General features: G+C 51.0%; 10 protein-coding genes across 10 annotated transcripts; 7 read left to right on the forward strand and 3 right to left on the reverse strand.

The window, feature by feature from the left end:
• Positions 1 to 490: 490 nt before the first annotated feature.
• On the reverse strand, positions 491 to 1,030 carry RHO25_009013 (uncharacterized protein; the record flags this gene model as incomplete). The annotated part of the gene is made up of 1 exon (XM_023604796.2): positions 491 to 1,030. The coding sequence occupies one exon, from the start codon at positions 1,028 to 1,030 to the stop codon at positions 491 to 493; it is 540 nt and encodes a 179-aa protein (XP_023460797.2).
• Positions 1,031 to 1,398: 368 nt separating this feature from the next.
• On the forward strand, positions 1,399 to 2,479 carry RHO25_009014 (uncharacterized protein; the record flags this gene model as incomplete). Its single annotated transcript, XM_023604797.1, has 2 exons — positions 1,399 to 1,540; positions 1,602 to 2,479. 2 exons carry the CDS (start codon positions 1,399 to 1,401, stop codon positions 2,477 to 2,479), a joined length of 1,020 nt encoding a protein of 339 aa, XP_023460572.1.
• A 741-nt stretch (positions 2,480 to 3,220) lies between these two features.
• Positions 3,221 to 4,307, forward strand: RHO25_009015 (uncharacterized protein; the record flags this gene model as incomplete). The annotated part of the gene is made up of 2 exons (XM_023604798.1): positions 3,221 to 3,350; positions 3,412 to 4,307. The coding sequence occupies 2 exons, from the start codon at positions 3,221 to 3,223 to the stop codon at positions 4,305 to 4,307; spliced, it is 1,026 nt and encodes a 341-aa protein (XP_023460800.1).
• Positions 4,308 to 4,750: 443 nt separating this feature from the next.
• RHO25_009016 (uncharacterized protein) lies at positions 4,751 to 5,849 on the forward strand (the record flags this gene model as incomplete). The annotated part of the gene is made up of 2 exons (XM_023604799.1): positions 4,751 to 4,877; positions 4,936 to 5,849. 2 exons carry the CDS (start codon positions 4,751 to 4,753, stop codon positions 5,847 to 5,849), a joined length of 1,041 nt encoding a protein of 346 aa, XP_023460801.1.
• Positions 5,850 to 6,432: 583 nt separating this feature from the next.
• On the forward strand, positions 6,433 to 7,326 carry RHO25_009017 (uncharacterized protein; the record flags this gene model as incomplete). Its single annotated transcript, XM_023604800.1, has 1 exon — positions 6,433 to 7,326. The coding sequence occupies one exon, from the start codon at positions 6,433 to 6,435 to the stop codon at positions 7,324 to 7,326; it is 894 nt and encodes a 297-aa protein (XP_023460548.1).
• A 596-nt stretch (positions 7,327 to 7,922) lies between these two features.
• RHO25_009018 (uncharacterized protein) lies at positions 7,923 to 9,573 on the forward strand (the record flags this gene model as incomplete). Its single annotated transcript, XM_023604801.1, has 2 exons — positions 7,923 to 8,895; positions 8,945 to 9,573. 2 exons carry the CDS (start codon positions 7,923 to 7,925, stop codon positions 9,571 to 9,573), a joined length of 1,602 nt encoding a protein of 533 aa, XP_023460547.1.
• Positions 9,574 to 10,147: 574 nt separating this feature from the next.
• On the forward strand, positions 10,148 to 11,764 carry RHO25_009019 (uncharacterized protein; the record flags this gene model as incomplete). Its single annotated transcript, XM_023604802.2, has 1 exon — positions 10,148 to 11,764. The coding sequence occupies one exon, from the start codon at positions 10,148 to 10,150 to the stop codon at positions 11,762 to 11,764; it is 1,617 nt and encodes a 538-aa protein (XP_023460550.2).
• Positions 11,765 to 14,684: 2,920 nt separating this feature from the next.
• Positions 14,685 to 16,219, reverse strand: RHO25_009020 (uncharacterized protein; the record flags this gene model as incomplete). Its single annotated transcript, XM_023604803.2, has 4 exons — positions 14,685 to 14,978; positions 15,045 to 15,474; positions 15,532 to 15,662; positions 15,731 to 16,219. 4 exons carry the CDS (start codon positions 16,217 to 16,219, stop codon positions 14,685 to 14,687), a joined length of 1,344 nt encoding a protein of 447 aa, XP_023460549.2.
• A 1,064-nt stretch (positions 16,220 to 17,283) lies between these two features.
• RHO25_009021 (uncharacterized protein) lies at positions 17,284 to 18,134 on the forward strand (the record flags this gene model as incomplete). The annotated part of the gene is made up of 2 exons (XM_023604804.1): positions 17,284 to 17,722; positions 17,782 to 18,134. 2 exons carry the CDS (start codon positions 17,284 to 17,286, stop codon positions 18,132 to 18,134), a joined length of 792 nt encoding a protein of 263 aa, XP_023460544.1.
• Positions 18,135 to 18,213: 79 nt separating this feature from the next.
• RHO25_009022 (uncharacterized protein) lies at positions 18,214 to 19,489 on the reverse strand (the record flags this gene model as incomplete). The annotated part of the gene is made up of 4 exons (XM_023604805.1): positions 18,214 to 18,250; positions 18,304 to 18,368; positions 18,427 to 19,255; positions 19,308 to 19,489. The coding sequence occupies 4 exons, from the start codon at positions 19,487 to 19,489 to the stop codon at positions 18,214 to 18,216; spliced, it is 1,113 nt and encodes a 370-aa protein (XP_023460543.1).
• Between the last annotated feature and the right edge of the window lie 185 nt (positions 19,490 to 19,674).

Below are 19,674 nucleotides of genomic sequence, written 5' to 3' on the forward strand. Positions count from 1 at the left end.
TATTCACCGACGGTCACGAATTACGCCGAACCTCAGCGCTGGCACTCGAAGTGACCGTAGCATTAGAAGAGACCAGAATTGTCCGATGATGAGGTCACTGAGTGAACAGAGGACTCGAAATCACCGATGTCCGTTGTTGGTGGTCATTAGGGTCAGGAAGATGTCGCGACCATTCCCTACGAATACTTGCTACGAACGATCAGTCATCAATTTCCACCATTGCCAAACCCATAGTATGAGTTAACTGACCTTCTTCGTGTGACTTTTCTACCTGCGTTTCCCCTTGAATACTGCTTACTTGCTTGCACAACTCAGTCCCACCACACTCCAACGAGCAGACACTTGCCTTTCAGCCCACCCAATCCAGCTACTTTGCGCTCATCTTGGATACATTCTTCCATTAACAGAGACCTATCCTCCGGATTCGACCCCTACCCATTCATGCACCGAAGCTTGCTCCTCCCGTCTTCTCCTTGGCGAACGCGGGGAATTATGTTCCTTTCTGTTCAGGCAATATGCCACCCGGGATGTCTGCCATCTCCGTCTTCGCTGTCCAGAGTAGCTTGAGGGTCTGGAGATTTCCCGCGGGAACGGCGAATGGAGTGGTGAAGATGGGACGCGTGGTCGACTTCTTATCGGGAGTAGATATGGGTTGATCCTGGTTCTCGTCACCCTGGGTCATATTCTCATCGTTGTGAGCCTCGTCGTTGTGATCTTTGCCGCTGGTGGCCTTGTTGGTCGCAACTTCGTCGCATACATTACTACCATTCGGCGTCTCGTTTTGCTCTTTCGCGTGCTTCGGATGCTCTTCGGACTGATTCTCGTTGGCCTTGCTGTGCTCTTGCTTCTCGATCTTTGACACCGGTCTTCTTGACTTCGGGACCAACTTCTTTCTGGACTCGATCTGCTTGTGCTCCGTTCCTCGATGATTCTGGTTTTGGTTCTGCTCTCTCTCCTCCTGGTCTTCTTCGAGTGCTAGTTGGAGTGCTTTGACGAGCATTTGCTCGTATTCGTCTTCAGTGTCCGACATCTTACTGTTGACGAAGTCTCTGTCAGTTGATCCTGGATAGTGGATGGAGACTAGTGGGGAAATCAACTTTGTGTGAGAGGATGTGCTGGCGGGAGAAGTGACTTGCCATTGCGATCATGGAAAGTGAATCAGCGTGTGCTTTCAAGGTATGTTCACCACTGGTGAACCGCCTAATGAGTCATCCAGCCTTCGTCGTGTAGACGGTGAATGATGATCCACTTCTTTTCCTGCGTCTCTCCCTTAAGTCCTGCTTGCTTGATTGCACAATTAGTCCCACCACAGCAGACACCTACCGTTCAGCCCTGGCGATCTAGACATTCTGCACTCGTCTACCATCCACTTTACCATCTCACACCATCACCGACACAATGGACGCAGACACGTACAAGGAGGTGAAGAAGGAGCTGGAGGCTCGTCGCGAAGCTCGGCGCGCCAAACTCGAGCGCGCTGAGCTCGAGGCGGCTGATGAACTCGCTGAAATCGAGCGTCTTGAGATGATCAACCAGACTCGTAAGTATTCCACCATTGGTCAGTGGAGTAGAGTCCCGCAGCAGCTAATGTCATGCACTAGGCGCACCCTCAGGACTCTTCGAGAGACTTCCACAAGAACTTCGCGACCAAATTTGGGGGTATTGTGTCGCACCGGGGAAGATCTTCTTCAGCAAGACGAAGATCCAGAACGACAATCGCTTCCATGACTTTGACATTTACGAGAAACCACATTATTCTCTCTTGGCTGTAAGCAGATCGATTCGCAAGCAGGCCGCCAAAGTACTCTTCGAAGAAAACCAGATGATCTTCGCCCACACTACTACGGGTTTCCACATTCTCCTAGGTGGTTCCGATGACGAAGACGATATACGTTTGAACAGCTTCGGGCAGAGATACCTGAGATCCGCTAGCTTTACCTTCGACGTGCGCTCCCTACCGATCGAGGATGCGCTGAGAGACGCTGCCGACATACGTCGACTCCATGCGGCGCATACGCCACACACACCATGGTCAAGCCTCGCCGACGAAGAACGTGCCCATGAGGCTCACTATCCGGGCGTCCAGCGAGTTTACGATCATGCTCAGGCGCTGATGGAAGCCCTGATCTGGCATTCTGAAGGTTTGAAATCCATCGAGTTCAATCTGGCGAATTGCTATTGTCGATTTGGTTGCTGTCGTGCAGTGAACAGTGCGTTCGGCATGATTTTCGAAACAGGACGCTACCGGTGGCCTGACCATGTAAGAGTCTTGGGAACGAAGAACAGAAAGGAGAGAGATTATGTCCACGCGATTGTTGGCTGCAGATATGTGTACGAGAGTGATAACGAGATCGTGTTTGAGAAGTTCGAAGCGGGGGAGCAGATGGTCGACCCGCCTGATGCAGGTCGCAAGTTCTGGGGACATTTGATTGAGGACGACTTAGAAGTGGAGCTCGAGAGGGAAGTGTTCAAAGAATGAATGGAAAATACCCGCAAGATTGGATGGAAGATGTAAGAATGAATGGAAGATGGAGAATTGAAAGAGAAGAGCAAGTAGTAATGGTGGGCTGTAGCTACCTAAACTACAGGAGAGGCACTGTTCACCTGTCGAGCCTTTCATTCCTTGTCGCTCATCACGCCAGTGTGTTCGAAAGTCAAGAGTCAAGGCACATGCACTACTAGACGTTATCGGAACGCATTGTGTGATGGTCATTGTAGCACTGACCAGCGTTCTCAATGTTTGCGCCAAACAAGTGCGCTTCAGGGGCAAGGAAAGACTACTAGGTGCTACTGCTGTCCGTTGCAGATCGAAGAATTGCTCTCCATCTTGAAGCCACAGATAATGCTCGTGCAGATCAATCTTTGCGGCGTCTCTCCTGTCGTTCGAGATGCCTAAAAGGTGATGCTATCAGAGGGAGGCAACAGCCGTTGAACCGATTGATGACCTTGCACATCGTATAAAGCCGAGCAAGTCCGCAAGCAACCGCACTTATGCGTACGTTGCTAGCCTCAGGCTCGAGTCAACTTTTCGAAAGACGTGGAAATTGCTGGAATCAAGACGCGCATAGGAGAGGAGACGCGAGCGCGAGCGGAGTTTGTTTGGTTGCCTGAGGTGACCATAACAACAAAATCGACGCGACTCCGCTTCCCTCCCGCCTTTCTGAACATTACAGTCACTTCGTATCACACTCGACGCCACCTCCGTCGCGCTTCCAACGCGATGCATTCTCTCACGCCAAAAGAGCTCGAGGACCAACTCGCAGCTTCAGAGGCTAGACTCAAGCGCCTCGAGTCGGATGCTGCTGAAGAACGAGCGGCCATTGACGCCCTCAAGCAGTTGAAGCAACCAAGTACGTCCATGTTCGCTTTGAAGAGAACAATGTCGCACCTCTACCTTACGCATTCTCGCAGGCACGCCGCTCGGCCTCTTCGAAAAGCTTCCGCGAGAGATGCGTGGCAAGATCTGGGGTTACTGTGTTGCTCCTGGCAAGGTTTTCCTCAGTGAGCATGCGTGCACCTATGACACGCGTTTCGACGACTACAGCGACTACGGAAAACCCCATTTGAGCCTCCTCGCTGTCAGCAAGTCTGTTCGTCCCGAGGCCGCGGAGATGCTGTTCAAACAAAACCAATTCATCTTCACAGATGTCTCGCCGCGGGGCCGGTGGATTCTTCATGACGATTCGCTTAGGGACGACCATTACGGCGAAGACCCTGATGCCCGTAAAGATCCTCTAGGTCGGCTCGCGCGAACTCACCTACGGTCTGCAAGTATCGCATTCGACATGCGCTCTCCAAGATATGAAAATGTCATTAGGGACGCGGGCTGGCTGCGCGATCCTGGTCTGCTACGACCGCGACCTTGGTCGACTCTTACTGAGCAGCAAAAGATAACCCGCGCACATGAATTTGCAATCGTACAGACATACAGTGGAATCATGGCAGAGCTGGAGATCCTTCTGTATAAGTGCGACTCGTTGACGACTCTGGAGCTCGATTTCACCAACTCCTATTGCCCAATCGGATGCTGTCGGGTGGTATCCTACTTGACAGATCTATTAGTCAGGCACGACCACTGGTGGCCGGAGCGTCTGAGAGTCCTGGGCTTAAAGAATCAGGAAGAGAGGGACCGTTTCATGATTTCGGTGTGCGCTGTCAGTCGTGACGATAAGATTGAGGTGGTTTTCGAGAAGTTCGTGGCTCCGAAGAAAAGTTTTCTCGAATACAACTGTCTCCACGAAGAAAGACTTGATAAAGAATTGGAGCAGGAGCACTTCGAGATCCTCAACGGCACGGTCAGCGAGTGAAGATGTGCGCACAGGGCATAGTAAGATAGGGCTTGGTTCAAGTGTGTCAGGCCTTGGCGAGGCGGCAACCCATGTGCCGCTAATATCAAAAAGGAGTAATGCTGTAAAGTAGATACGAAGATGCAGCGAAGGAAGCTGCTGCCATGCTAGACTTTCACTTGCTGCTATTCGTTCCAAATCGAGCTTAGAGCTTGCATCGTCGCCCAATGACAGTGCCGGAGTTGACACGCAATGGAATGATCGGCAGAGACTTGAGTTGAATGTTTCGTGGTGAACAAGTGAACCAGAGACCCACTTTTCACCTGACTGCCTGCATCAAAGTTGCCCACTAAGGCAGCCGGCTTCGTTCGCTGAATGATACACGACGCGCTCTCCGACTTTCACTCAATTCCGCGACTCGTCACCTCTCACCTGCAACACCGCCTTTCAGCATCAGCGACGCAATGGAGTCGCTCAAGGAACAGGATGTGGAGGCCGAACTGACTGCTCGCCGTGCGCGCCTCCAACGCCTCGAGCTGGAAGTCGCTGAAGAGCGCGCCGCCATAGCACTACTTGAACAGACACAGACCCGTAAGTATCGCCTTCCCGGGCGCGAAGCACGTTTCGAAATGCTTACTTCTTCTCACAGGTACATTGCCCAATCTTCTCGACACTCTCCCCCAGGAATTGCGCGATGAGATCTGGGGCTACTGCGTCGCCCCCGGCAAGGTGTTTCTCAGTAAGAATCGAATCGCGTGCGATGTACGCTTTGACGACTTCGACGAATACGAAAAGCCACACTGGCAGCTGCTCGCCGTTAGTAAGGTTATCCGACACGAGGCCGCCAAAGTCATGTTCGAACAGAATCAGTTCATTTGGCCGCACATGATTTCAGGCTTTGGAATGCTCATCAAGGGGATTCCGAGCCGGCTCCTTTCCACTCCGAACGACATAGATCTCAACGTCTTCGCGCAAAGATATCTTCGATCCGTCAGTATGACATTCGACCTCCGTTCTCACAATCGAAATAATCCTCTTATGGATGTGGCTTACATGCGCGTGGATGCGAGCAAATACATTGCGCCATGGTCTGGCTTGGACATCAATGTACGCCGATCGTCCGCACATGATCATCTGCGAGTCGTTGCGTATGGGGAAGTGCAAAACCTACTGGACGCTGTGTTGGACTGCAAGGCTTTGACCAGTCTTGAGTTGGATTTCACCAACTGTTATTGTCCAATGGGGTGTTGTCGGACAATGTACTCGGTAATGGACATGTTTATTGACGGAAAGTGGCCTTGGCCTGCATACGTCAGAGTGCTGGGATCGAAGAATCAGCGGGAGAGGAGCGCCGTCGTGGAATCAATCGGTTGCCTACCTGGAAGACCAGGGCAGACTACGGTTGTTTTCGAGAAGTTCGTGGTCGGCCGAGAGATGCAGGATCCCTTCTACGGTGTTTCGCCCTTTTGGAGCCATCTGACTGAGGAAGATCTAAATGTGGAGCTTGGTAGGCAAGAGATGAAGGTGGAGAGAGTATGGGAGCCGGACGAGGATGAGGAGTGAAGAAAGGGTGCGATTCGAAGCCCACTGCGATGCAGCGTGATAAGGAAGGTGCTGCATTCGGAAACTTCGAACCCTCTCGACCTATGCCAACGTCTAAGCCTGGAGACTTGACCGCCACTGCAAGATGATGCGCAGATCATGATGCACAATGGACTTGTCGACTGAGAAAGGGGAAAGTGACGTTGCTGGTCTACCAATAGCAATAGTGCTTGAGCAGACGACGTGCAGAACAAAGAATCAAGTGGTGCTACTATATTGTCTATTTGATCACGCTTGAGAGACAAAGAGAATGTCCCATATTGCCCAAGAGAGTTGCTCTCGAAGAAAGTGAAGGGTCATAGGTCTCTGCCATTGTGTATGTAACGAACGGGTAATGGATAGTGACACGACTCTAACCCGCAGTGATTATGGCACGGTGCGAACAATGTCACTGTCGCGGTCGTTGGCCTACGCACATAGGTTCGCCTATCGCCTCTCTCTTCTGTTCAACTGACTACAGTCAGAAGAAATCCCAAAACACCCGCAAACTTATCACAAACAGCATTCAAATCAACTACCTTACTACAAGCAACACTCCGTCAACATGAGGTTCCGCAAGAGAGCCAATCCCACGCAAAACACTGCACCACAGCTTCCTGACGAAGTTCTGGGGAGCAACGAGTCTTCCCTCTTGATCGCTCCCATCACAGAAGACGAGCATCCTCCAACTTCCGGTCGTGGGTCCGCTCGGGAACACTTCAGACACCCTCACATCACCCTCAAAGTCTCAATGGCCGATCCCCACAGCGCAAGAATTGCAGACATGGATCGTCTCGATCGCTTCGACCTCCGACACGCTCTCGTAATGTCCACAGGCCCCAAGCACTACATCGAGGAACTCACCTTCAAGACCGAGGAGAATCATCAGAAACTTCCAAAACTCGACCAGAATGACGGGGAAACAGCAGAGATCCTAGCAGACTTCTTCTCCCAGCTACCGAATCTCCGCCGAGTAAACTTGCAAATGTCGTGGCCCCCAGCACAAGCTTTTTTCCTCGATGTCCTCGCCACCCAACCTCAACTCCAACTCACCCAACTCGTCATCCACGCTCCGACGTACAAGCCCGCGCAGCAGATGATCCAAGCCTTGGATACCTTCGCCTCAACTCTCCGCTGGCTGAACATAAGCTGTCAGAAATTCACCGCAGACGACTGGCAACTTCTCTTCACCCACATTCGCGATAAGATGCAGCTTCAGATTCTCGACGGGAAGCTCTGGTACGTCTCAATTGGTCCTGGGCCACAAGATTACAGACCACTGGTAAAATCGAAGTCTGTTTGGACAAGCCCGGATCATGAGCCCATGAGAGAGGAGTTCTATGTCATTGATAACGTGGAGGCTTCGAGAATGCGCGGAGAGCTTGGGGTGAGAGCGGGCGCTGATCGCATGATTAGGTTGCTGGAGGGGGTGAAGGAGTCGGAGGAGATGGAGGAGTAAGGTGTTTGCTGAACGTCGAATCCTTGGTCGGCTTGTGTGTTATTGTGGCCTGATTTCATGGCGTTGGGAGTTGTATTGTGAAACGTAGATAAGAAATGCAGATTGTCAGCGACAAAACCAGTTGATTTCTTCGTTTTCTGTTCGATAGGCGATCCAGCGTGAGCCCATACGTGAAGTCCGCTAAGTTCCCAACTCATGGCGAGCAAGTTGCGCGACCTGTTGCTTTACGGGGCGTGATGTGTCGCTGAACCCTGCGGTGTTCCTGTTGCTTCCAGCCCGATGTATCTGGAGGAATTGAGCACCAGAGAATGAGTTTGATACACGGTGAGACCTGTCTTGACTTCACTTCACCATCTTCAGAACTTGCCGAGCGAACCGAGCGCTCCTTCCTGCATTGTTTGCTCTTGCTTTAGCTTGCAACGTTCGCACCTGCCGTGCTGCCTAATGCTAGTTAGCCATGCATCAACGTTTCCATTCATCTCTGCGCCTTTTCTCCTTCTCCTCCAACTCGGGTTTTCTTCAGAGAGCAACTTCCCCTCCCTTTCCCCTTCACCTGGTTGATTGTTGTCACGCGCCGCCAACGCGTGAGATCAAAAATGGCGTCTTCATATGCAAACCACAAGCAGCAAAGTCGAAACCCGGCTAACCAGTTCCAGCACCAGCGACACAGTTGGACAGCATCAATTTTCAGATCTGATCCTCGACTTCGTACGCAAGATCTCGACTCCGGCAACAGCGCTGCGGCAAGTGCGGCTACGCGTCACGTCGACGCGACTTCCCGCATTCTTGCAAGAGCATTCGGCATCGCGTCCTCGATCGCAAAGGGCTCAGGGCAAGTCAAGGAGAATAAGAGCTTGCCTGGTGTCTTCGCGACAAATACTGCTCCAAGAAAAGTGGTTGTCGGGCTTGAGAAGACTGGTCGCGTCGCGACTTCGACGCCGCTGCCTGACCCATTTCGGCAAAACCCCGGCACCCAACCTCAATCTCGTCGCTTCAATCAGATCGGTCCCCTCGCAACACCCGTTCAAAAGCTGAGAGCGAACCTCGAGCTGTGGAAGAACGAGCATCCTGTCTCATCCGCAATACACGCACTTGCCTCGGAGATGGTTGCGGACATTGACATGGAGAACATGCCGCCCGGCCACGACTTCCGCGCGTTTGGTGGGGCCGACAACTTGGACCTCATGTCCATGGACGAGTTTGAGAAAGCAAACCCGTACACACCTCCACCTCCGAGACGAACTGCCAACCCATTGCGAGCATCTACTAAGCATGGCGAGTTCACAACTGCGTTCAATCTGGCTTGTGACGCTCGAGGCATCGCCCGCGACTTTGCTTACTTCGAAGTAGCGATACAGTGCTTTGAGGTCGAGCTGAAGTTGAATGGCAAACTCGTCGATCGTATTGGCCCGTATGCGTCTCACAAAGATGGCAAAGAGGAGATGTGCAAGAAGCATCTTCCGACAGTCGAGGCAATGCCTAACCAGAAGAAGCGCAAAGTCAGCGACGTAGCATTCACACCAGTACCGGCAGGGCTCGAAGATGAGCCGTGGATCAACCTGATCTATCGTAAGTGCCTTGTGCATGGAATCATTTGTCTCGTACTGATGCAGCACAGAGTACCTTCAGAAGAACCAGCTGCCATTTCCCGACTTCGAACTCAAAAGCCAGAATGAGCAGAATGAAAATGTTGGGCCGTGGACCTGTACCTTGCGAATCAAAGGCTCGCCGCATACTCCATTTGGTGGCGATGACAAGCGGTATGCGAATAAGATGAATGCCAAGAAAGCAGCTGCGATGGAGGCGGTTCAATGGTTGCGCTCACAGACCAAGATGGCAGCAGCGCCGGAAAAGCGACGGAAGTCCTCGGTATCCGTCTTGGAATCTCCTGACCCGGCAAACTCATCTTCCCAGTCGGAAGATCCTGGTCACACTGGGCTCACGCAGACACTACGATCCGCAGACGTCAATGCCAATCTTGCCAAACCATCGGAGCAAGTTCATCAGCTGGCTCTGGACCTTGGCTTCTGTCAGCCAGCATACAGACATGTGCCAGTGCCAATGAGCGAATCGTTCTACAATACGCATGCTGAGTTTCTGCCTGGAGACGTGCGGAAGGAACCACGACTTGCTGGGCATGTTGGTCAGACGAGCCATGTCTTTGGCAAGAAGCATGCGCAGCAAGCTTGCGCGACGGAAGTGCTGAAGGTGTTGGAGGACATTCGGAGAAGCAGGTTGATGCGATGAGAAAGCAATGGTCGCATCCTGCCGAATCGGGTGAACAAGCTGCAGCAAACACAGCTATGCTGATCAAGCTGCTCGCCAGCAGCTGCTGAACAGGCTGCCGCTATAGATGTGGGGAAGATGACCTTCATGACTTCAATTGATTAACCTTGGTCTACGGGCGTCACCACAAAGAGTCAAATTTGGCCTATTGGGCATAGAGCATTGTGCCAGGAGAGGTTAGTCCTGAGCTGTGACACTCGAGGGCGAAAGAGCCTTGGTCGATTGTCACAACGAGCACATCCACAAGACAGCGATCTGTGACAGGTGAGCTCCGATAGCGATGGTTAATGAAAGAAACAAATTTCCTAATCCGGAAGAACCATTCATGCCTCCCATGAAGAAGCGGAGGGGAACAAAGAAATTGGTCGCTGAAGGCATGCGGCCATGTATCTGGCCCATTGCAAGTCCAATGATCGCTCAAGACGCAACTGCTTGCAATCCGACTACTCGCAGCTTACGCCCGCTCCGCAGACAGATTCGTGTTCCTGGGCACGAGATACCTTTTCCCGTTAGTAACACGCCAAAATCATGCAAGATGGAGCAGCGCAGCGATTGGGAAGTTTTCAAAGAGCATCGGAGATTGCGCGCGAGGGCAAAGCCCGGATACATTTCACAGAAGACTAGTGCTGACAGCAAGAAGATATGGAATAACTGGTCTCAGGAGGAGAAAGATGAAGCGGTGCAGAGGTTGAGAGATGCTGCTGAGGCGGGTATCGACTTGAAAGATGTGCCTACGGATGCGGAAGCAGAGGATGAGATCGATGATGAGGAGGAGAGTGATGATGCAGGAGCGGCAGATCTGGAATATCTTCCTGACGCAGCGGATGAGGAAGCGGGTGATGACTACGAGGTTTCTTCGGACGGCGGTGACATTGCCATGGGTGGACCGCGTAAGGACATGTTTCGCGCATATGATGATCCGGAAGGCAAGATGAGGGGGGAGAGACAAGTAGCCCGCAAGAAATATGGCCAGGGGAAGGCTCCTGTCCACGGAGATGTTGAATGGGCCTACCAGAAACATCTTGGCTCAGGTGGAAACGGCTCTGCGCACCTCTGGGTTCGGGTCGATGAGGAAGACATCATCCAAGACCGCATCGCCGTCAAAGATTGTTGGACTGATGGGCCATTCCATTGGGGAAGCATCAAATTCTGGGATGGAGATCCTCGTAACATGGCTCCTGAGGATCGGCTACCCGTCGAAGTCAAGGCTATGTTAGCTTGTCAAGATAAGCCAGGCAGCCATCGAATTGCTGGTATTCGCGACCGCAGCGTCGACTTCGACCGTATGGCTTATCGCATCATCATGCCATTCTACGCACGGGGAGACTTCATCACAATCATCGACAAAGCAGATGACAACTATCATGTCCCAGAGCCCTTCATCTGGTGCGCCTTCGAAGCATTGACAGACGCTTGTCTCGTCATGGAACGCGCCAGCACACGTAAAGCCGACCAAGCACCAGATGGCTGGAAAGAGATCGTCCACAGAGATATCAAACCCGACAACGTCTTTCTCAGCGCACGAAACCCAAGATCTTTCCCTTCATACCCCCAACCCGTCCTCGCAGACTTCGGCGGCTGCATCATGACCTCCAAAGACGACATCTTCAACCCAACCGCCTACGCCGACAGTACAGGCACTGCAGGCTACTTCGCCCCCGAACAACACGCCTACGAAGACAAAACGACCTACGAAGCAGTCTTTATCGCCCGCCAACAAAGCTGGACGAACATTTATCAGATCGGTCGCGTGATAATGTCTCTCATGAACGCACCTGCACCCGAGACCTTATCCGAGGCCGAAATCAAAAAAGGTGCCGTGCAAGAATATCTCTCTACAGACCCGGATTATGATGACCCGGATGGTTGGAAAGATCACGAGTGGTTCAAGCCGGAAACTCAAGGGAGGTATTCGAAGGAATTGCAGAATTTGGCGAAGAGTTGTGTAAGGTATAAGCCCGATGAGAGGATTACGGCTCTGAAATTGAAGGGAAAGATTTTGAGGAGGACTGGTGGGGTTCGTGGTGGGAAGGGGAAGGATTTTGCGAAGGGGTTGAGGAGTGAAAAGGTTAAGAAGGGTGGAGAGGGAGATTTGAGAGGGTGGAGGAGGAAGGATAAGTATGCTGTGGGATTGGTGAGGCCGGAGAAGTAGGGGGTTTGGGGAAGGATGGTGCAAGAGGCCTAGTTTGTGAGGGTGATATGGATGGCCATGAAGAACGAATATTGTGCTTCGGATACTATAAACTATGGCAGTGCATCAGGCATTAGCGAGGTCTTTTGTTCCCCTTCGCGTAAGACGATTTCCATCCGCATGTTGGATAGTGTGCGATTGGTGGTTCCGGGTACGGAATTACATGTACCTTGTTTAGAATGCAATCAATTTTGCAGCTTCAGACGGAGAGAGCACAAATTCTGTAGCGTTGTTGTATGTGAAAGTGGCTTGTATCGATCATAGCCTAGGCCTAGGAAAAGTAATGTCAAAAGAGTGTACTGTTTGCCATGGCTGAGGCTGTGTTCATGCTGGTCCGGAAATGCAAGCACTCCGGGGAGTCACTGTGGTCGTCCTGTATTGCTTGTAAAGAAATGCTGCGGCAAGCCCCTATAACCATGGCCCAAAGGTTGTTCGCATTCGAAAGTTGGTGGGCGGATAGTAGATTCCTTGGCTACCCTAAGGTAGCGCAAAGTGAGTGAATATTCAGCCCTTATTCCGGTTTTCCTTTCGATTCCATAACAGCACTGTGCAAGCGAATGTGTTTCCAATCAATCGTGCTTGATTTCCAATCGTTCTCATAACTCAAACGCCTTCCTTACAATCAAACCCTCCTTACAAATCAACAACATGGACGCGCAAGGGAACCACATCGGTGTAGGGAGTGTGAACGAATGAACGGGCTGACCGGACCGCACCCTCCATCGAACAGCACCGTTCGTCCTCCTTGACAGTGTATAGCCGAAAGCCTCACTTGATCCTTAGATCTATGAGTTACATTCTGCGTGAGCACTACCTTTTATATGATGGCAATGGTAGTTATTGGTGCTACTGATTTTGCAAGGGTGTTCCTACAAGTTCTCTATTAGCAAAAGCAGATGCAATCTCGTAAACTACACTACTTACAGGCGTGCAATCGTAGTACCGCAACTTGAATTTACCTGGGTGATCGGGGTCACGATACCAAAGTTTACAGTATCCAGTAGAGCCTTGTGCGCCTGGATTGCAAGTCTATTTCATGTTAGCGATAGTTGCTAGAATGGGATATGACTCCTTCACTCCGGCCAAAGCTACAGATGCATAGATAATGCTTGCGAAAATCTTGAGGTGCATGTTCAGATTTCTGATTGATAAATGCGTTCGAATAGTTGCTGAGGTCTTTTTCTTAGATACGAAAGAAGGGGATACCGAATTGTTTAAAGAATATGTGTTGCGTTGTTTGTATGGGGATCTATATACTTTCCTGTAGATATTTGTTCATACAGTCCTTTACTAAGAATAGTTCCCAATCATTATAGTTCTGCTCCCTAACATATCACCGCACGTTGGATTTATTTTAGCAGATCCTAAACGAGCGGATTTGCAGGTGTATGCATAAGGGTTAAATACGAGAGCATAGGGTATTAGGGCTCTGCTCCCCAAACTACCGCTGCACGTGAGACTTATTTTAGCAGATCCCAAACAAGTAAATTTGCAGGTATGAGCATAAGGTTCAAGTACGAGAGCACAGGGCAAAGCATTAGGGCTCTGTGCTGTAAGCTGTTGCTCTGATTAAGGGTCATGCCCGTGATGTTACAAGAGCCAGTCCGGAGGATGCGGTACCCATTCCAGGTTGGGGTCCAGATGGTTTCGTAGGACTATCGTAGGCTGCGTGTCGCGCTGGAAGCCCGAAATGCGGGTCATGGTTTGCATGTCGAATGACATTGGCTTCGGGTGGAGATGTATGAGTTGATACTTTTTTGGCGCGAAAGTGGCTGGATATCTGCGAGCTCACTCCGCGCAGATCTCGTACGCTCTCTTCAGCTGGGAGTCTTCGAGTCGAGAATTTCGACTGGGTACTTCTCGCCACGATAGATGTCTTAGATGTAATGTCTAATTGGTTTGGAGGTTGTGACCTAATCGCGATGGTCGCTATGTGAAGGTTGGCGTTGTTGCTTCACATTCGATGAAGGAAGACGGTGGTTGCCATCTCACCGGGCCGTCTTGAGATCGTAAAAGGGTATCTGTAAAGAGCGAGGACGTCGATCAGATTGCGGAAGGAATGGAACGAAGACTGCAAGAGGATGGGCAAGCAGGATTTCTGTTTGCGACTTTCCTTCGGCATCGATTTACAACGTTCCCGAACAGTTGCGAAAGATCAACGATTATGGTGAATAGAAGGAACACATATCAACCATCGCGTGTTACACAACGAACGTTAAGAACGTTGAACCCGACAGATCCGCAGCCAGCCGAGTCTAGCCTATGTGGAACTCATCGCAAATCGACTGTTCGTGCGTGGAACTACCTCCCAAGTTAGGCGCGTGGCCCCGTCCGTTCCAGTCTAAGTAGTGGTCTCGAAGGTAGATTAATGCCATAAGTTTGGTAATTCTCTCGCGAAGCAAGAGTTTTGTAGAAGGGTTGAGGAGCAAGAAAGTTCCCAAGGGGGAGGAGGAACATTGGAAAAGGTGGAAGAAGAGCGATAAGTATATATACTGCGGGACTGGTGAGGCTAGCGAAGTAAGCCTAGGAACAACAGATGTTACAGGCTGCGCAGATCGCGCAAGGCATGATGTTGAGGTCTGCGAGTAAAACTAGGTTGTGCTATCGTACGTCTGATGATAAAGCCAGATGTCTAGTGTGAATTTTGAACAATATGATCGCTGCTGCCCCAGACAGAACAGACGCAATCGCAAAAGGCAACCCATACCAAGGCACGCCTAAATGAAAGCCTGTTCGTAGAGCGAGCGACATTACCAAAGCCGAGAGGATTCTACCCACGCCTTCCACGACTGATATGACAGCATACAGACTACCGATCCTATCCCTGGAGAGGTTCCTGTTCGAATCGACGAGTGCAGTCACTGTACTGCGGGCAGCAGGTTCAAATCCGCTTCCCAGTGAGAAGATGATAAGACCTGCGATTGTAAGCATACAAAGTGGACGGAATTTTACTCAAGACATGAATATCATTACCCAGGATCATCAGCGCTGAAGTGCTTGATATCGAAAAGACCATAGTTCCAAGCATGAGGAGGATAATACTTCCCTTGGACAGGAGGAGATCCTTCATCGCTGGGCGGGAGATATATGGTGATACCAGCTTCGTGATTCCTGGCAAGATCACCGTAAATAGCACTAGAGTGATGGCTGAGCGGAGCGAAGGTAGCAATGCGGCCTTTGTCATCCATAAATGATCAGCATCGTAACCAAATTGGCAAGACATATTGGCAGCTTGACTCACTTGTGCTAGGGTCCATCCGTAGCGCTTCGAAGCGTACTGAAATAGGACTTGCTTCGACTGTAGCCCGACTTCGAACAACAGAAAAGTCCATATGAAAGCAGCAACTGCCTTGTCGTGGAGCACAAATCCTATTGAACTCTTCGCTTCTCGAAGCCAGATCTTGTAGCGTCTTCGAGCGAATGAGCCAAGACCATCGCCATGGGCAACTAGATCGTTGGAAATGTCTTGGTCATCCATTTCGTGTTCTTTTGTCACTGATGCAGGAGCGGATTCCGGGATGGCTAGGACCATGATCACACTGACGACTTGGAACAATGGACCGCCGAGGAGTGGTATCCAGATGTTTCTGGACATGAGAAAAGATGCGACTGGTGGTATTGCCAGATTGGCAGCAAAGTAGGTGCAGAAGCGATAGAAGAATACGGTGCTCCTGCGGAAGGAAATGAAGCATTAGCCACGATCAACGAGAAGGTAGTGAGTTTCGCACCTTGACTCTGCTGGCACGACATCAGCCACAATTGTGGTCAAGAGATTTGATACGACTATTGGTCCTCCTCCGCAAAGATAGAAGGCTGGAGATAACCACACCCACTGCGTTGGCCAATTTGTTGCTCCGACCTGCAAGTTTAATGAAGCAGTAAGTTGTCTTATACGACCATGATAGTAACAGATGGCCAAATACTCACCACGAACAAAATCCACAAATACGACAGGGCTGAACCTGTCAATGCACTCGCCAAGACCCATCTCCTTCCCAGCTGATCTGCAAGATATCCGAAAGGAACCGGCAGCAGAATGGCAGGAATACCTTCGAAGAACAATTGCATACCAAGTAGTTCGGCCAGAGAATCTTGGATGGGATCCAACTTACACATATGTTCTGGTATATCAAGTTTTCCGGTTCTCAGTCCATGAGGGTCGACGTCGGCGTAGTAGCGAGCACAAAGCGCTGATTCGAAAAGCCGGACTTTTGGTACAGAGAACAGCGCTTCCCCCACGTCCGAGACGACAGCAACGGCAATGACTAGCAGAACTACCACCAACCATGGCCAATCTTGAGCTCTCCGGACGGGAAATCTTGGTGCTTCTTGGGCACGTCTGTACAAGGAAGTTCCGTCGAGAAATGGTGTCAGCTCCTCTCTGTGTCCATCGCTGCGCGCAGCTACGTCTGCCATGAGCAAGGATCCTGAGTGCAGGTAACGGTATATGGAGGGTCAAATAGGACAAGGTAGCTGAGCGAAGTGGACGAGGTACCTCTTCGGCGAAGGAACGATTTGGAAGCACAAACAACCAAGCCACGCGGCCAGCGGTGGCAGCCATCAGGTTCGGATGACCACTGAGCATCTGACACAGATTGACAGTGGCTCGTGCAGCTGCCGGGCAGTAACGGAAGCCTTGTGATACACCTCTTTCGCAGTGGTGTGCGAATACACTGTACCGTACGGTGAGGATCACTGTAGGCCGCTTCTGGTAACAGTCGCTTCCGTTATCTTTTCGCCGCGCAGTGCAGCAAGTTTTGCCGCAGGTGTGCTTAGGCGAGGGTAGAGAATTCTTGAGCCGAGATGTAGAGATGCAGCAGTGTCGGTCGGCGGAAATGCGGATTATGCAAGTCTTCGGCTGGCTGACATGCAGAACTCCACGGCGTCAACCATGAGGATCCACCGCTGTGCAGAACAACCAGCCGAGTATTTGCTCTGCGTTTACTTCTGTGGGATTGTCGCGTGACGACAGCGCTCCCACCACGCCTACTTTGTAAGCACCCCACATCCGTACAGTAGTCTGACTGCTTCGTGCAGCTTCGACTCCATCACAGATGCACATGCAACGCATGCAAGTTTCGTTGAGTTTGAAGCCTCTGCACAATTGAATGCACGTCTGCATGTACATTTGCGACAGAGCAATGCATATGCGAGACCAACGGAACAGCGATCTATCTCCCCGGCTTTACGGTGGGCGACACAGTGGATCCGCAAAGACACCCGTGGAACGACTGCAGATGAATGAGGGCAAGGACTTAGACATAATCGGTCCCGGGCAATGCACTCACCGACTCGACAGTTGTCATTATTGAGTACCATGATCTGTGCACGGGATTACAACGCTCTCAGCTTGGCTCAACCTACGGATTTTCGGGCTATGCTGAAATCTGGAGAGTTGCTCTTGGGCACACAATGTCGAATTCCGCATGAGGAGGCCGCTCGGGTGGTTGCTGCGACGCCATTCCAATTTTGTCTGATCGATGCTGTACGTGTTTAAAAAAGCGAAGTTGACTGAGACTGATCATTCCACAAAGGAGCATACTCCCCTCAACGCCACTTTGCTGGCCAGCTTGATCCGGACCGTTCAATATCATTCGAATGGTTCAATGGTGCCTTTCGTGCGAATCCCAGGCTCAAATCCAGACCTGGTAAACCATGCACTGAACGCAGGCGCTGGTGGTGTTGTCATGCCCCATATTCAAAATGCCCAACAAGCATCTCGACTAGCAGATCTTGCAAGATTCCCTCCCAGAGGCAATCGTAGCTTTCCTCCCGCCGCCCTTGTCGGGGAGAATCAGTTCGCAACGCCGGAGGGGACATCAGTCTTTGACGTGTGGAACGAGAACGTCGCAGTGTTCTGTCAGATTGAGGACGTTGAGGGTGTCAAGAACATTGAAGAGATCTGCCAAGTTCCCGGGAGTGAGTAGATGATTGGGATCGTCACGAATGCGGATGTATCGCTGACGCACCTGTGTTAGTCGATGGCATTCTAGTTGGGACTGGTGATCTGAGAATGTCACTGGGCCTGGAATCTGGCAGTCTGGATGGAGACGAAGAGATCTTCACTCAAGCACTTCAGCAGATACGCCAAGCCACGTCTATGCATGGCCTACCAGTCATGGGCTTCGGCTCTAACCCTCAACTTATTGAAAGGAGAATACAAATTGGTTGGCAGGCACTAATTGTTCACGCGGACTTTTCCAGCATTTACAGTTCTGCTGTTGCAACGATTTCATCTTGCGAGGGTATTTTGGCTCGTGTCAAAGACACTTCGCATGGAAGTGTACGGACAAAGCTCGACAGCCGCAACGGTACCACGAATGGACATTAGCCAGCTACATACTAGAGGACTTGCATGTGCAATTCAGTGTGACGGCCTACTAGCTGGCCGCCAAACGCCATTGCTTTCCCTATTCCTCGTACGGACGCTCAGCCGCTGGTGTGATTCTATGCGAGCAGATCAGCAGTCAGATTGCGCCTCACGACAATGCGTCACATACCTTCCAATATGTCTTCGCCTACCATCGGTCCAATCCGTGATGGCTGAGTGGATGGTATTGCGATTCTGCGAGTGTTAATGTTAGCAGGCGCCCTGTATGGCACAAGGAGGGGGCTTGACAAACATCGAACACAACAACAGCACCAGCCTTCCACTTGACTCGACACTGAAGATCATGACTGGAGGTCATATGATCATACAAGAACTTAAGTATGATGTCGCTTTCCTCTTTCTTGAAGTCGACAATTTGCCTCGTGAACTGCGGGTTGACGAAGATAGCCTTCTTTCCGGTAGCCGGATGAGTTCGCACCACAGGGTGAAGGGTGTCGATGGGATCTCTACGAACATAACCGTCGTTCGCTTGGGCCCTTGCCGCTTGATCTTTTGCGGTATGCAGTGCTTTTAGTCCTCGAAGTCTTTCTTGGAAAGCGGGACTCAATCTCTCGAACGCTTTCTCCGTATCGGTAAAGATGGTATCGCCACCATCCTCTGGCACTTCCAAGGCATAGAGGAAGGTAATTCCCGGTGGCTGAACCTCATAGGTGTTGTCACTATGCCAAGCCATCGAATGCGTATGGGACTTGAAGTAGTCCGAGGCGATGGTGTTACCTGCCCGACGATGCACGATATGTATCTCGGGATGATCTTTAGGGGCTCCTGAGTGTGGGTGCAAGAAGAGGCGTCCGAAATATCGACAGAAATCAACACTCTGGCCAATGGGCAATGAAGCGAAGTCTTGATCGTGGAAGACGACTAGCTTCTTCTGAGCCACGAGCAAAGCCAATTGATCTTTACCTTGGTCACTCAATCGACTCAGCTGCACTCCGGTCACCTCAGCTCCCATCGCTGCTGTTATATTTTGCAATTTGCTTCCAGCGCACAACAGATCTGGAAAACCTTTGTTTGCTCCAAGAGCGTGCTCGACGTAATCAAATGGCTCTAGAGGCGGATATCTATGCAACATCAGACAGTGGTCTTCTCTTGTTGTGACTGAGAGACGTTTACTTTGCCTGTGGTGATTCCCATACAGGGAGATATTGCGGAAACAAAGCTGCAGGATATCCATTCGTTCCATTGAGCTCTTCTTGATCAGGCGTCGTGCGTGGCTTGTGCTGAGAAGGCACACCCAAGCTGATCTTCGCTGCTTGGACTGCCTTCGTGGTGGTTATGGTTTCAGTAGTCGACATTGATATCGCCGTGGTATGCAGCAGAGAAACTCTGGTGTTCAGTACGACATAGACGATATCGGCTCGACAGCCTGATATACACATGGATATTTGAGTCGATAGCCAGGGCCCAAATGTTGCAGCCGGAGCTCCGTAGACGAGCGTAGAGCGATGTGCATATTTTTGTGGGGTTTGGCCGTGTTGGC

Source organism: Cercospora beticola, chromosome 5 (genome assembly GCF_033473495.1).
Source record: "Cercospora beticola chromosome 5, complete sequence".
NCBI lineage: Eukaryota > Fungi > Ascomycota > Dothideomycetes > Mycosphaerellales > Mycosphaerellaceae > Cercospora > Cercospora beticola.